Source organism: Hyperoodon ampullatus (assembly GCF_949752795.1).
Source record: "Hyperoodon ampullatus genome assembly, chromosome: X".
Classification (NCBI taxonomy): Eukaryota; Metazoa; Chordata; class Mammalia; order Artiodactyla; family Ziphiidae; genus Hyperoodon; species Hyperoodon ampullatus.
Genome location: NC_136913.1, coordinates 13890068 through 13905422, shown reverse-complemented (window position 1 = coordinate 13905422; position 15355 = coordinate 13890068). Strand labels below are relative to the sequence as shown.

The window sequence follows — 15355 nt, the reverse complement described above, 5'->3', positions numbered from 1 at the left end:
TTCTCACCCAGACTTGAGGGGACACACAAGGCGACACTTCCTAGAGGGAGTGATGTGGAAACTGAGAGCTGAAAGATGAACGGCGATAGGCCAGATCAAGGAGAAAGAAATTTCCAGGCAGAGGCACAGCAAGCTGATGAGAGTGAATGCACATTTGAGAACCTAAAAAAGTTGAGCATAATGGAAAGAGGGGCTGCTGCTGTGTGTGTGTGTGTGTCCATCCTTGAGCAAGTGTCAGCATGCTGAGGGTGAGGCTGGGTTAAAGGCATCACAGGACTTTCTCTTGAGGGCAATGAAGGTTTTAGGCAGTTATTCCATTTCCCTGCGACGTGGAGAATGGCTTGGCTGTAAGAGAAGATGGATGGTGGCAGTCAAAATGGGAAGCACTGGATATATTGCTACTTAAGAGAAATAGGAGCAGAATCTACAAGATTTCAAGGTGGAGGAGTGATGGCTTGAGTTTCAGGCTCAGGCAATTGGCTAAACATTGAACTTTTTGGTAGGGAAGGCAGAAGTATTTACCAAGGTCTGCCAAGTGCAAGACAGAGAGCCCATGCTTCTATTTTCTTTGGAGACAGCTGCAGACGTTAAGTAGAATGATGATGAGCAACAATATTATTTCATGGCACTTTTAATGTTCACGTGTATTATTATCTCATTAGCTTTTAAAAAACTATTTATTTTATTTATTTATTTTTGGCTGCATTGGGTCTTTATTGCTGCGCGCGGGCTTTCTCTAGTTGCGGCGAGCGGGGGCTACTCTTCATTGTGGTGCACAGGCTTCTCATTGCGGTGGCTTCCCTTGTTGTGGAGCTCAGGCTCTAGGTGCGTGGGCTTCAGTAGTTGTGGCTCGCGGGCCCTAGAGCGCAGGCTCAGCAGTTGTGGTGCACGGGCTTAGTTGCTCCGCGGCATGTGGGATTTTCCTAGACCAGGGCTCGAACCCGTGTCCCCTGCATTGGCGGGCGGATTCTTAACCACTGCACCACCAGGGGGCCTCGGGGGCCCCTCTCATTTAGCTTTCACTCATCGGAGTAAAGTGGGAAGGGGGGACTTGAGCCCCACAGACATGTAAGGCATCAGGGGGAAAGTCCTTCTTCCTCTGTGGACTGTTGTCTTAAAGCAGGGGTCTGCAAACTAGGCCTGCAGCCAAGTCTGGCCCACTACCTCGTTTTTTTAGAGCCTGCGAGCTAACAGTGGTTTTTACACTTGTAAGTACTTGAACTAAAGAACCGAAAGGAGAATAACACTTCATGACAAATGAAAATTACATGAAATTCAAATGTCAGTAGCCATAATTAAAGTTTTATTGAAACACAGCCATGCCCATTTACCTGTTGTCTCTGGCTGTTTTGTTGCTACAAAGGCCAACTGGCTTGGTAGCCACAGAGAACACGTGCAAAATCGAAAACATTTACTATCCAGCACTTTCTTTCCTTTTTCAAAACCAGGCAGTGAGCTTTCTGGTGTTTACAGAACAGAAACCCGCGGAGGCTTCTGCAACTCCGCACTCCCCTGGGCACTCTCCAATTCCCTCACCCCCTTGCAAGGAGAGAGCAGCAAGCAACTTATTTATGTAGCCAACAGTTGTGTAATGCTTAGCACCTGCCCAGCTTATTTCATTGTCATCACAACCCCATCAGGTTGTATTATCACCATGTCCATTTTACAGTGGAGGAACCGGAGGCACAGAGAGGCTGAGCCACCTGCCCAAGGTCACACAGCTAGAAGTGGTGGAGGCAGGATTGAAACCCGTGCCGCCGAGCTCCTCGGATTGCGTGACCAGCGGACTCCAGGTAGAGACAGGTGTCCTAGAAGGTCCAGTTGGGACCTTCGCCCTGAACAGAACACCTGCCAGGTCCAACCCCCGCTCCCAGGGCCCAGCGCGCAGCTCTAGGGGGCGGGAGGGGCGTCGAGGTCAGGCGGGGACGGGAGAGACGTCGAGGTCAGGCGGGGGCGGGAGGGGCGTTGAGGTCAGGCGGGGGCGGGGGAGCGGCGGGGGGCGGAGCGAGAGGATCCGCGCGGCGGCGGACTGTCAATCAAGGAGTATCGCCCCCGCCCAGGACCCCAGAGACCCACACGCTCCCGCTTCCCGCCTGCCGCCTCCCTGCGGCCGCCGGCAGAGAAGTGCTGAGTCACGGTGAGGCAGCTGCGCGGCGCCCTCCGAGCCCACCTTCCCCACGCCTCCCCGGCCCTGGGCCCCAGAGACCCACACACTCCCGCTTCCCGCTTCCCGCCTCCCGCCTGCCGCCTCCCTGTGGCCGCCGGCCGCGAAGTGGTGAGTCACGGTGCGGCAGCTGCGCGGCGCCCTCAGAGCCCGCCTTCCCCACGCCTCTCCCGCCGCACGGGCTGCGGCAGCCGCCCCCACCGGGCGGGACTACAGAGCGCCCGCGGGGCCGGGCGGGTGCCGGCTATCAGTTAGCAGGACCCCGCCTTCTCCGGCCCGTCTCAGACTCCCAGGGGAATCTCCTAGGGAGACGGCCAGAGATGCTTAAATAGTCCTCTGCAATTGGGTGCAAGTGGCAGACAACTTTTCTTTCTGCAGACCACTGCGATCTGGTAAGTACCTCATCAGTGGTTCATGTGCATAGAATTTAATTGTAGGAGTCTGGAAAGACCCAGAAATAGTCCAAATTGAGGAGCCGGGACGTAAAATATCAATACTTTAAAGATGCTTGTAGGTGGATGATGACAGCTCTGTACGGCGTGGAGGATTGAGCTCATTTTAGGTGCCCCACAGCCCAGCACCCAATAAATATTTATTGATTGCCTGCCTCGGGGAGGGCACATTTAGGGTGAGCCTTGCTTGACTGCCTGGAGGGCTTTGCCCCGCACAGTGCTCTGAGTAGCAGCAGCTCACGTTCTTAGAGCGCTGACTACACTCCTTTGCGGTAGGCAGTCTTATTACTCCTATTTCGCAGGTGGAAAAACTGAGGAACAGAGAGGCTTAGCAGTTGGCCTCAGGTCACACAGCTGGTACGTTGGTGAACTTGGGATGCAGACCCAGGCTGTGTGGCTCCAGAGTATACTTCTTGCTGAAGCATCTCTCTTGGTTTGAGTGGGAATCTTTGAAGGAAAGGATTATACGTAGTTTGAAGAAGAGCGTGAAAGGGGATTGATTATACTTGTTTTGTGATATACCCATTGAGTAGGCTTTCGACCCACAAAGAGGAAACACTTTTGGATTGGGGCTGTGGTTGGGTGCCGAAATACCGATAGCACTGTCAAGGGTACCTCCTCCATGAGTTTCCTGTGCTCTCCTTCACATGAAAGCTCCAAGATTTCTTGCTACTTAAGTTGACCCTGAGCTTCAGGGATAGATGGGTCTTTGAATTTGATGACCCTCAAAGATCCCTTTCAATGTCAGGGTCTTTGGCATGTTCAGGTGAGAGTCCCAGACCTCTTGGTTTTTCTCCGTGTTCCCTGTGTCGCCACACAGATCTCTCTCAGCTCAAGGTGGCACCTCCGTCCTGGGGCAGCGCGGGGTAGGGGGGAGGTCGAGGGATTTCAATCATGTAAAGCAGATAAAATGCGCATTAGAGGTCCTTAGTAAATGCCCAACGGAGCTGTTATCACTAACCCTCGTCAAAGGTGGTCGTAGGACTACACCCGATAAACATTGTAAATCATTAGTAGGGTGCTGGGAACCTAGTTAGTACTCCCACGCGTTCACCATCATTATGGTTGTTTTAAAGCACCTAGCCCAGGTCTTGTGCAGAGTAAGCAATTTAAAAATTGTAGCTGTTAATACTTGGGGCAGGTGTGAATTTCGTATCCTATATTTTATAGTCCTTGAGTGGTCCCTCCTTGATGATTTCTGTGTTTTGTTGTTCCTCCTCTTGCCCTCCCGTCGTCTACAGCTCAGCCTCAGAACACTCTTTTTAGCCTTGGGCATGGCGTGGTCCAAAAAGGTTACCCTCTCACTGCTCAGCCACGAGCAGTCGGAAGGGGTTGCAGCGCGGGTCCGCAGAAGCATCGGCAGACCTGAGGTACGCTGGCTGGTTGGGTGGCTGTTTCCTGCTTTTTTGCAGAAAGGACTGGTGGGATCCTGAGGATAAACTTGGGAAGAGAGGGCATGAGACAATCACGAGCAGCCCTGTGGGGTGCCTTAGGAACCAACTCTAAACTTAGCAACTGGGGTCCTCCCCGGAGCAGCCCCAGTCCCAAGGGTGTTTCTGTAATATGGATCCAGTGGTCCTGAGCTGAAACATCTGTGCCCCTCTCTGCACACCCATGTCCCATCCTGGGTTTATCTGTCAGCCTCTGTGTGCACATCACCAGACACACCCACCTGATACCCCCGGGTTTACATGCCCACAGGTCAAAGCACCAAGGAGAGACACTGGGGCCCCATCCCAAATTCCCAAAAGAGAGAATCCGACTGGCTCGGCTTGGGTCAGGTCTCTACCCTGGACCAGTCAGCCATTGCCAGGGCTCTGAATTCTAAGAGAGACCCCTGAGACCCAACTTTATGGACCTCTTGGTGGGAGGTAAGTGGGGGCTTCCCTCAGAGAAGGTGATTGTAGGTGAGGCAGACATCTTTCCACATTAGAGAGCAGTTTTATTTGAAAATTATGGGAGACATGGGACTTGGCGGAAAAGAAAATCTTATACGTGTAGAAAGGTCATCAAATGGTGGTTATAGTCCAAGGAATACAGTGCCCAGCACCAGATTCCAAAAACAGATTTCTTTTTATTGAGGTATAATCGACATATAACATTAGTTTCAGGTGTACAACACAATGATTCAGTATTTGTATATATTGCAAAATGATCACAAGTTTAATTAACTTCTGTCATCATACATAATTATTTTTCTTGTGATGAGAACTTTTAAGATCTACTCTCTTAGCAACTTTCAAATATGCAGTACAGTATTAGCTATAGTCACCATGCTGTACATTCCATTCTCATGACTCATTTATTTTGTAACTTAAAGTTTGTACCTTTTGACCCCCTTCATCCATTTTGCTCACCCCACCCCCACGTCTGGCAACCACCAGTCTGTTCTCTGTATCTATGAGCTTGTTTGTTTTTAGCTTCCACATATAAGTGAGATCATACAGTATTTGTGTTTCCCTCTCTGACTTATTTCACTCAGCAGAATGCCCTCAAGGTCCATCCATTTTGTTGCAAACAGCAAGATTTCATTCTTTTTTGTAGTTGAATAACATTCCGTTGTATATTTATACCACATTTTCTTTATCCATTCATCTGTCGGTGGACACCTAGGTTGTTTCTGTGTCTTGATTATTGTAAATGATGCTGCAATGAATATGGGGGTGCATACAGCTTTTCAAGTTAGTGTTTTCATTTTCTTTGGATAAATACCCAGAAGTGGAATTGCTGGATCGTATGGTAGTTATACTTTTAATTTTGGGGGGAACTTCCATACTGTTTTCCATAGTGGCTGCACCAATTTACATTCCCACCAACAGTGCACGACGGTTCCCTTTTCTCCACACACTCACCAAAACTGTCATTTCTTATCTTTTTGATAATAGCCTTCCTAATACATGTGAGGTGATATCTCAGTGTGGTTTTGATTTGCATTTCCCTAATTAGTGATGCTGAGCTCATCTTCCAAAAAATATTTTTGAATAAAGGAAGAAGTATATTAGGGAAATGGATTCTTTTTGAAAAGTGAGGCTGGTTTGTTCCTCTTCTTAAATTCTGCTCTGATATTCTCATACTCTTCCCACTATTAGGTTCCTATTCATCTGAGAATGTCTCTTGAGGTCTGTCAAACATTGTTTTTCGAAGGGACACACGCGAACAGGATTATTCTAAGGGCTAAATGCACAGTGGATGCTGGGAAGATGCAGATGGGCGTGGTGTCATTTTATACTCGGCCACATCGCCAGCAGGGGAATTCGAATACCCCTCAGTAAACCCATTGTTGTATGTTGAGGGTAGCTAATACTTTAATTACTCCATCGGTCAGAAACACATCTTGTGAACCCCTTTGGAGGTCTGCTGAAAACCATCAGTTCATTCTCAGAATAATGTTTTATCCATTCCTTCTCAGAAAAATGTTTTTTACTTTTATTTATTTTTTAATACATCTTTATTGGAGTATAATTGCTTCACAACACTGTGTTAGTTTCTGTTGCACAACAAAGTGAATCAGCCATATGCATACACATATCCCCTCCCTCTTGCGTCTCCCTCCCACCCTCCCTATCCCACCCCTCTAGGTGGTCACAAAGCACCGAGCTGATCTCCCTGTGCTATGCGGCTGCTTCCCGCTGGCTGTTTTACATTCCATAGTGTGTATATGTTGATGCTACTCTCACTTCGCCCCAGCTTCCCCCTACCACCCCATGTCCTCAAGTCCATTCTCTATGTCTACCTCTTTATTCCTGCCCTGCAACTAGGTTCATCAGTACCATATTTTTCTTAGATTCCATATATATGTGTTAGCATACGGTATTTGTTTTTCTGTTTTACTTCACTCTGTATGACACACTCTAGGTCCATCCACCTCACTACAAATAACTCAGTTTCATTTCTTTTTATGGCTGAGTAATATTCCATTGTATATATGTGCCACATCTTCTTTATCCATTCATCTGTCGATGGACATTTAGGTTGCTTCCATTACCTGGCTATTGTAAATAGAGCTGCAGTGAACATTGTGGTACATGACTCTTTTTGAATTATGGTTTTCTCAGGGTATATGCCCAGTAGTGGGATTGCTGGGTCGTATGGTAGTTCTATTTTTAGTTTTTTAAGGAACCTCCATACTGTTTTCCATAGTGGTTGTATCAATTTACATTCCCACCAACAGTGTGGGAGGGCTCCCTTTTCTCCACAGCCTTTCCAGCATTTATTGTTTCTAGCTTTTTTGATAATGGCCATTCTGACCTTCATGAGGTGATACCCCATTGTAGTTTTGATTTGCATTTCTCTAATAATTAGTGATGATGAGCATCTTTTCATGTGCCTCTTGGCCATCTCAAAGTCTTCCTTGGTGAAATGTCTATTTAGGTCTCCTGCCCATTTTTTAACTGGCTTGTTTTTTTTGATATTGAGCTCCATGAGCTGTTTGTATATGTTGGAGATTAATCCTTTGTTGTTTCATTTGCAAATATTTTCTCCCATTTTGAGGCTTGTCTTTTTGTCTTGTTCATGTTTTCCTTTGCTGTGCAAAAGCTTTTAAGTTTAATTACATCCCATTTGTTTGTTTTTATTTCTGTTACTCTAGGAGGTGGATCAAAAAGGATCTTGCTGTGATTTACGTGAAAGAGTGTTCTTCCTATGTTTTCCTCTAAGAGTTTTATAGTGTCCAGTCTTACATTTAGGTCTCTAATCCATTTTGAGTTTATTTTTATGTATGGTGTTAGGGAGCGTTCTAATTTCATTCTTTTACATGTAGCTGTCCAGTTTTCCCAGCACCACTTACTGAAGAGACTGTCTTTTCTCCATTGTAAATCCTTGCCTCTTGTCGTAGATTAGTTGACCATAGGTGTGTGTGGGTTTGTCTCTGGGCTTTCTATCCTGTTCCATTGATCTATATTTCTGTTGTTGTGCCAGTACCATATTGTCTTGATTACTGTAGCTTTGTAGTATAGTCTGAAGTCAGGGAGTCTGATTCCTCCAGCTCTGTTTTTTTCCCTCAAGACTGCTTTGGCTATTCGGGGTCTTTAGTGTCTCCATACAAATTTTAAGATTTTTTGTTCCAGTTCTGTAAAAAATGCCATTGGTAATTTGATAGGGATTGCATTGAATCTGTAGATTGCTTTGGGTAGTATAGTCATTTTACTATAGTCAACATACAGTATTCTTCCAGTCCGGGAACATGGTCTGTCTCTTCATCTGTTTATATCATCTTTAATTTCATTCATCAGTGTCTTATAGTTTTCTGCATACAGGTCTTTTGTCTCCCTAGGGAGGTTTATTCCTAGGTATTTTATTCTTTTTGTTGCAGTGGTAAATGGGAGTGTTTCCTTAATTTCTCTTTCAGGTTTTTCATCATTAGTGTATAGGAATGCAAGAGATTTCTGTGCATTAATTTTGTATCCTGCAACTTTACCAAATTCATTGATTAGCTCTAGTAGTTTTCTGGTGGCATCTTTAGGATTCTGTACGTATAGTATCATATCATCTGCAAACAGTGACAGTTTTACTTCTTCTTTTCCAAATTGTATCCCTTTTATTTATTTTTATTCTCTGATTGCTGTGGCTAGGACTTCCAAAATTGTGTTGAATAATAGTGGCAAGAGTGGACATCCTTGTCTTGTTCCTGATCTTAGAGGAAATGTTTTCAGTTTTTCACCATTGAGAATGATGTTTGCTGTGGGTTTGTTGTATATGGCCTTTATTATGTTGAAGAGGGTTCCCTCTATGCCCACTTTCTGGAGAGTTTTTATCATAAATGGGTGTTGAATTTTGTCAAAAGCTTTTTCTGCATCTATTGAGATGATATGGTTTTTATTCTTCAGTTTGTTAATATGGTGTATCACATTGATTGATTTGCGTACATTGAAGAATCCTTGCATCCCTGGGATAAATCCCACTTGATCATGGTGTATGATCCTTTTAATGTGTTGTTGGAATCTGTTTGCTAGGATTTTGTTGAGGAGTTTTGCATCTATATTCATGAGTGATATTGGTCTGTAATTTTCTTTTTTTGTGGTATCTTTGTCTGGTTTTGGTATCGGGGTGATGGTGGCCTCATAGAATGAGTTTGGGAGTGTTCCTTCCTCTGCAATTTTTTGGAAGAGTTTGAGAAGGATGGGTGTTAGCTTTTCTCTAAATGTTTGATAGAATTCACCTGTGAAGCCATCTGGTCCTGGACTTTGGTTTGTTGGAAGAGTTTTAATCACAGTTTTGATTTCTTTCTTGTGATTGGTCTGTTCATATTTTCTATTCCTTCCTGGTTCAGTCTTGGAAGGTTAAACCTTTCTAAGAATTTGTCCATTTCTTCCAGGTTGTCCATTTTATTGGCATAGAGTTGCTTGTAGTAGTCTCTTAGGATGCTTTGTATTTCTGCCGTGTCTGTTGTAACTTCTCCTTTTTCACTTCTAATTTTATTGATTTGAGTCCTCTCCCTCTTTGTCTTGATGAGTCTGGCTAATGGTTTATCAAATTTTTTTTTTTTTAATAAAGGTGTCACATTTTATTTATTTATTTATTTATCTTTGGCTGTGTTGGGTCTTTGTTTCTGTGTGAGGGCTTTCTCTAGTTGTGGCGAGTGGGGTCCACTCTTCATCGCGGTGCGCAGGCCTCTCACTGTTGTGGCCTCTCTTGTTGCGGAGCACAGGCTCCAGACGCGCAGGCTCAGTAGTTGTGGCTCACGGGTCCAGTTGCTCCGTGGCATGTGGGATCTTCCCAGACCAGGGCTCGAACCCATGTCCCCTGCATTAGCAGGCAGACTCTCAACCACTGCGCCACCAGGGAAGCCCCTATCAATTTTGTTTATCTTCTCAAGGAACCAGCTTTTAGGTTTATTGATCTTTGCTATTGTTTTCTTTGTTTCCATTTCATTTATTTCTGCTCTGATCTTTATGATTTCTTTCCTTGTACTAAATTTGGGTCTTGTTTATTCTTCTTCTCTAGTTCCTTTAGGTGAAATGTTAGATTGTTTATTTAAGATTTTTCTTGTTTCTTGAGGTAGGCTTGTATAGCTATAAACTTCCCTGTTAGAACTGCTTTTGCTGCATCCCATAGGTTTTGGATCGTCGTGTTTTCATTGTCATTTGTCTCCAGGTATTTTTTGATTTCCCCTTTGATTTCTTCAGTGATCTTTTGGTTATTTAGTAACGTATTGTTTAGCCTCCTTGTATTTGTGTTTTTTACAGTTTTTTTCCTGTAATTGATTTCCAGTCTCATAGGATTGTGGTCAGAAAAGATGCTTGATATGATTTCAATTTTCTTAAATTTTCTGAGGCTTGCTTTGTGACCCAAGATGTGATCTATCCTGGAGAATGTTCCATGTGCACTTGAGAAGAAAGTGTATTCTGCCACTTTTGGTGGAATGTTTTATAATTTTCAGTTAGATCTGTCTGTTTTTTTGTGTCATTTAAAGCTTGTGTTTCCTTATTTATTTTCTGTTTGGATTATCTGTCCATTGGCGTAAGTGGGATGTTAAAGTCCCCTACTATTATTTTGTTACTGTCAATTTCTCCTTTCATGGTTGTTAGCATTTGCCTTATGTATTGAGGTGCTCCTATGTTGGTTGCATAAACATTTATAATTGTTATATCTTCTTCTTGGATTGATCCCTTGATCATTCTGTAGTGTCCTTCTTTGTCTCTTGTAACAGTCTTTATTTTAAAGTCTATTTTATCTGATACAAGTATTGCTACTACAGCTTTCTTTTGATTTCCATTTGCATGGAATATCTTCTTCCATCCCTTTGCCTTCAGTCTGTATGTGTCCCTAGGTCTGAAGTGGGTCTCTTGTAGACAGCGTATATATGGGTCTTGTTTTTGTATCCATTGAGCCATTCTGTGTCTTTTGGTTGGGGCATTTAATCCATTTACATTCAAGGTTATTATTGATATGTATGTTCCTGTTACCATTTTCTTAATTGTTTTTGGTTTGTTTTTGTGGGTCTTTTTCTTCTCTTGTGTTTCCTGCTTAGAGAAGTTTCTTTAGCATTTGTTGTAAAGCTGGTTTGGTGGTGCTGAATTCTCTTAGCTTTTGTTTGTCTGAAAAGCTTTTGACTTCTCTATCGAATCTGAAAGATCCTTGCCAGGTAGAGTATTCTTGGTTGTAGGTTTTTCCCTTTCATCATTTTAAAGATGTCCTGCCTCCCCCTTCTGGATTGCACAGTTTCTGCTGAAAGATCAGCTGTTAACCTTATGGGGATTCCCTTGTATGTTATTTGTTGCTCTTCCCTTGCTGCTTTTAATATTTTTCTTTGTATTTAATTTTTGATAGTTTGATTAATACGTGTCTTGACGTGTTTCTCCTTGAATTTTTTCTGTATGGGATTCTCTGCACTTCCTGGACTTGATTGAGTATTTCCTTCCCCTAACATGTTAGGGAAGTTTGCAACTATAATCTCTTCAAAAATTTCCTAGTCCCTTTCTGTTTCTCTTCTTCTTCTGGGACCCCTATAATTCGAATGTTGGTGCGTTTAATGTTGTCCCAGAGGTCTCTTGAGATTGTCTTCAATTCTTTTCATTTTTTTTCTTTATTCTGCTCCTCAGCAGTTATTTCCACTATTTTGTCTTCCAGCTCACTTATTCGTTCTTTTGCCTCTGTTATTCTGTTATTGATTCCTTCTAGTGTATTTTTCATTTTGGTTGTTGTGTTGTGCATCTTTATTTGTTTGTTTTTTAGTTCTTGTAGACCTTTGTTAAACATTTCTTGTGTTTTCTCAGTCCGTGCTTCCATTCTGTTTCCGAGATTCTGGATCATCTTTACTATCGTTACTCTGAATTCTTTTTCAGGTAGATTGCCTATTTCCTCTTCATTTATTTGGTCTTGCAGGTTTTTACCTTGCTCCTTCATCTGTGACATATTTTTTTGCTGTCTCTTTTTTTTTTTTTTTAATGAGTGGGGTTGTGTTCCTGTTTTACTGGTTGTTTGGCCTGATGCTTTCCACGCTGGAGTTTGTAGGCTATTGGGTAGAGCTGGGTCTTGGTGCTGAGATGAGGAACTCTGTGAGGCCTCACTCTGATGAATATTCCCTGGGGTCTGAGGTTCTCTGTTAGTCCAGTGGTTTGGACTTGGAGCTCCCACCACAGGAGCTTCCACCTGACCCCGGGCTTGCGAATCAAGATCCTGCAAGCTGCATGGGGCAGCAAAAAAAGAACAATGACAAAGTAAAAAATAAAATTAGACTAGGAAGCTAACAGATATGTTAGAAATAATGTAAAAATAAAAATATAGATGAATCAACAGCTGGAAGGTAAATCGGTACCACAATAGTAAAAAAGAGAAGGTGGGAAAAGAAAAAAAAAAGGCAGGGTGGGGGGAAGGCCTTAGCTGTGGAGGGCGGGGCCTAAGCAAGGGCAAGGTTTGGGTGGTGGGCAGGGCCAGTGCTCAGGACCCACAGGGCTGGAAAAGGCCCTGGGGTCTGTGGGGTGGGACTTAGGCATGGGATTACATACAAAGGAAAACCTTTGTATTGAAATATGGTTAGCAAAATATTACAGAACAAATTTGTAATCTAGTAACTTAAATAACAACTCTAGTGACATTCAGTAAGGAGATCTGGTGGCATTTCTCATAACTACCTAATTTCAAATCTGTGAGGGGCATGAACAGTAGTTCGGTATACCTGCAACAGCTGTGATGTGATATGAAAAGAACTTTGATTTCTGTTGGTGGCAAAGTCACAGGTCCTGGTAAATTACTGTGGTTCTTTGACTACATCCATAATTAAAGGCAATGTTACATTTTACTTTGGAGCTGGGTGGTGGTGACTTGCTGCGCACAAGTGTGAATGTACTTAATGCCACTAAACTGTATACTTACAAATGGTTAAAATGGTAAATTTCACGTTATGCTTGTTTTACTACAAAAAAATTCAGAAGAAAAAAATTTCCAGTTAGAGGTTAGTGAAAATAAAAATGTGTGTGTGTGTGTTTGTTTTTTTCTCCCAGCCAACTTTACCTGAATTCTATCCATGGTTCCCAGTTAAGAGTCCCTGGCTGAAAACCTGTGCTTTAAAGACCTCTGCATTTTACTAATGCAAAGGATCTGCCATGCCCCAGGTGTGCCTCTACCCTAAAGAAAAATAAATGGATAGCAATCATTCCTAATGCCATCACTAATCACTGTTAAGATAAAGGGTGTTTTCTTTTGTCTGTGTATAGTTAAATATTTTAGTTGTACAGAATAAACAATTTTGTGTCCTTAGTTTTTCATTTAAGAGGGTAGCAAAAGGACTTCCCATGTTATTATAAATTCTTCATAAACACCATTTAAGTAGTTATGACATATTCCAGTGTATGAGCATACCATTATTCTCTTACTCCTGGCCCTACATTTTTTAATTTTTAAAAAAATTTTTATTGAAGTATAGTTGATTTACAATGTTAATTACTGCTGTACAGCAAAGTGATTCAGTTATACATATGTATATATATATATATATATATATATATATTCTTTTTTTATATTCTTTTCCATTATGGTTTAATCATAGGATATTGAATATAGGTCCCTGTGCTATGTTGTAGGACTTTGGTGTTTATCCATTCCGTATATATAAAAGCTTACATCTGCTAACCCTGACCTCCTCCCCCTTGGCAACCACCAGTCTGTTAACTATGTCCATGATTCTGTTTCTGTTTCATAGACAGGTTCATTTGTGTCATATTTTAGATTCCACGTGTAAGTGTTATCATATGATATTTGTCTTTCTCGGTCTGATTTACTTCACTCAGTATGATAATCTCTAGGTCCATCCATGTTGCTGCAGATGGCATTATTTCATTCTTTTTAATGGCTGAGTAATATTCCATTGTATGTATGTACCACATCTTTATCCATTTATCTGTCGAGGGACATTTATGGCAACTCTGTTTTTAGTTTTTTGAGCAACCTCCATACTGTTTTCCACAGTGGCTGCACCAACTTACATTCCCACCAACAGTGTAGGAGGGTTCCCTTTCCTCCACACCCTCTCCAGCATTTATTATTTGTAGACTTTTTGATGATGCTGACCCTGCATTTGACCATTTAGATTGTTACCCTATTGGGCTCCCCTGGTGGCACAGTGGTTGGGAGTCCGTCTGCCAATGCAGGGGACACAGGTTCGTGACCCGGTCCGGGAAGATCCCACATGCTGCGGAGCAGCTGGGCCCGTGAGCCATGGCTGCTGGGCCTGCACGTCCGGAGCCTGTGCTCCACAACGGGAGAGGCCACAACAGTGAGAGGCCCATGTACCACAAAAAAAAAAAAAAAAAAGATAATCTAGATTGTTACCCTATTTGTTAGCACTCCGCACACTGCCAGCTTGCCAGAAAGATGGACCTGAACCCTCCCATCAGCAGAGAAGGAAAGCATCACTCTCACTTCAAGGTGGTTACTTTTCAAACTTTTTGCAACAAGGCTCTGTCAGTAGAAAATAAAATCTCATAAAAAACCTGGAGCCCAGAGCTATTTTAGTGTAGAATTTACAACAGTGTTTGATGTTAGTGGCCCTAGGTGACACGTTCCCTGTGACTGTAAATGTGGAGGTGGAGGAATTCACAGTGTTCTTTCGGTGATGAATGGTGAACAAGATGGAGTTGGGCTGGCTGGCACCTTCCATTAAAATTGTGTATGGGCCGGGACAGCCCCAAGCTGGAATTGAAATGATTGCACAGCATGATGTTGGCGGGTGGTTCCTCTGTGCTCCCAGCAGGAGGGAAACCCACCGGTCACCTGCATTTGCCTCTATGCCCCACTTCCCCTTCCACCAGACAGCCCTTGCTGATGTGATTTTCCTTGGACCACTGTCATGCAGTGACACCTCAGAGATGTTGCGGGTTCAGTTCTAGGCCACTGCAATAAAGCGAATATTGCAGTAAAGCAGGTCACGTGATTATCTTGGTTTCTCAGTGCATACAGAAATTACTTATGTTTAAACTAAAGTGTGCAATAGCACTGTGTCCAAAAAAACAATGTACACACCTTAATTAAAAAAATACTTTATTGCTAAAAAATGTGAACTGTTATCTGAGCCTTCAGCGAGTTGTAGTGGTAACGTCAAAAATCACTGATCACAGATCACCATAACGAATAGAATAACAGTGGAAAAGTGTGAAATGTTGTGAGAATTACCAAAATGTGACATTACCAAAATGTGACACAGAGATACGAAGTGAGCAAATGCTGTTGGAAAAATGGCACCGATAGACACTTGACGCAGGGCTGCCACAAACCTTCAATTTGTAAAAAACACAATATCTGCAAAGCGCAATACCTCTAAGTGCAATAAAACAAGGTACGCCTGTATATGTTTTTTATTAGGAAGAATTTCTAACGTAGAAAAGTAGAAAATAGTATAATGACTCTCCAGGTACCCAGCATCCACAGTGATCAACTCATGGGCAGTCTTGTTTCCAATCCTGGTCCCCATCCATTTCTTCCGTCAAAGTATTTTGAAGTGAATCATTTCATTTCATTCAGAAATATTTCCGTTTTTACTTAAAAAATATAACTATAATCCCATGATCACAGTTAAAATTATAAGAGTTTATTAATATCAAACCACCTTGGTCCTAGTTGATGCAGGACCTGTAGATGGCGCTCTCCATTAGCAGTGTCTCTAGACCTTGAATCAAGGTAGAGGAGCATAGAGTCACAGGTCAAGTCCATTCAAGGCCATATTTAGACCTCAGTCTGGACTACGTGTTGGCAGTTTCCTTCTACCTTCTCATTGTTACCCTCAGGCTCCAGTCTAGGGGCTGAG

General features: G+C 42.9%; 1 protein-coding gene across 1 annotated transcript in view; it reads left to right on the top strand.

The window, feature by feature from the left end:
- Window positions 1-3890: 3890 nt before the first annotated feature.
- The window catches only part of PIR (pirin), a gene marked incomplete at both ends in the record, with an annotated part of 100002 nt that continues 88537 nt past the window's right edge, over window positions 3891-15355 (top strand). Inside the window, 1 exon segment of the mRNA XM_079727380.1 lies at window positions 3891-4003. Coding sequence (XP_079583506.1) covers window positions 3891-4003 — 113 coding nt within the window.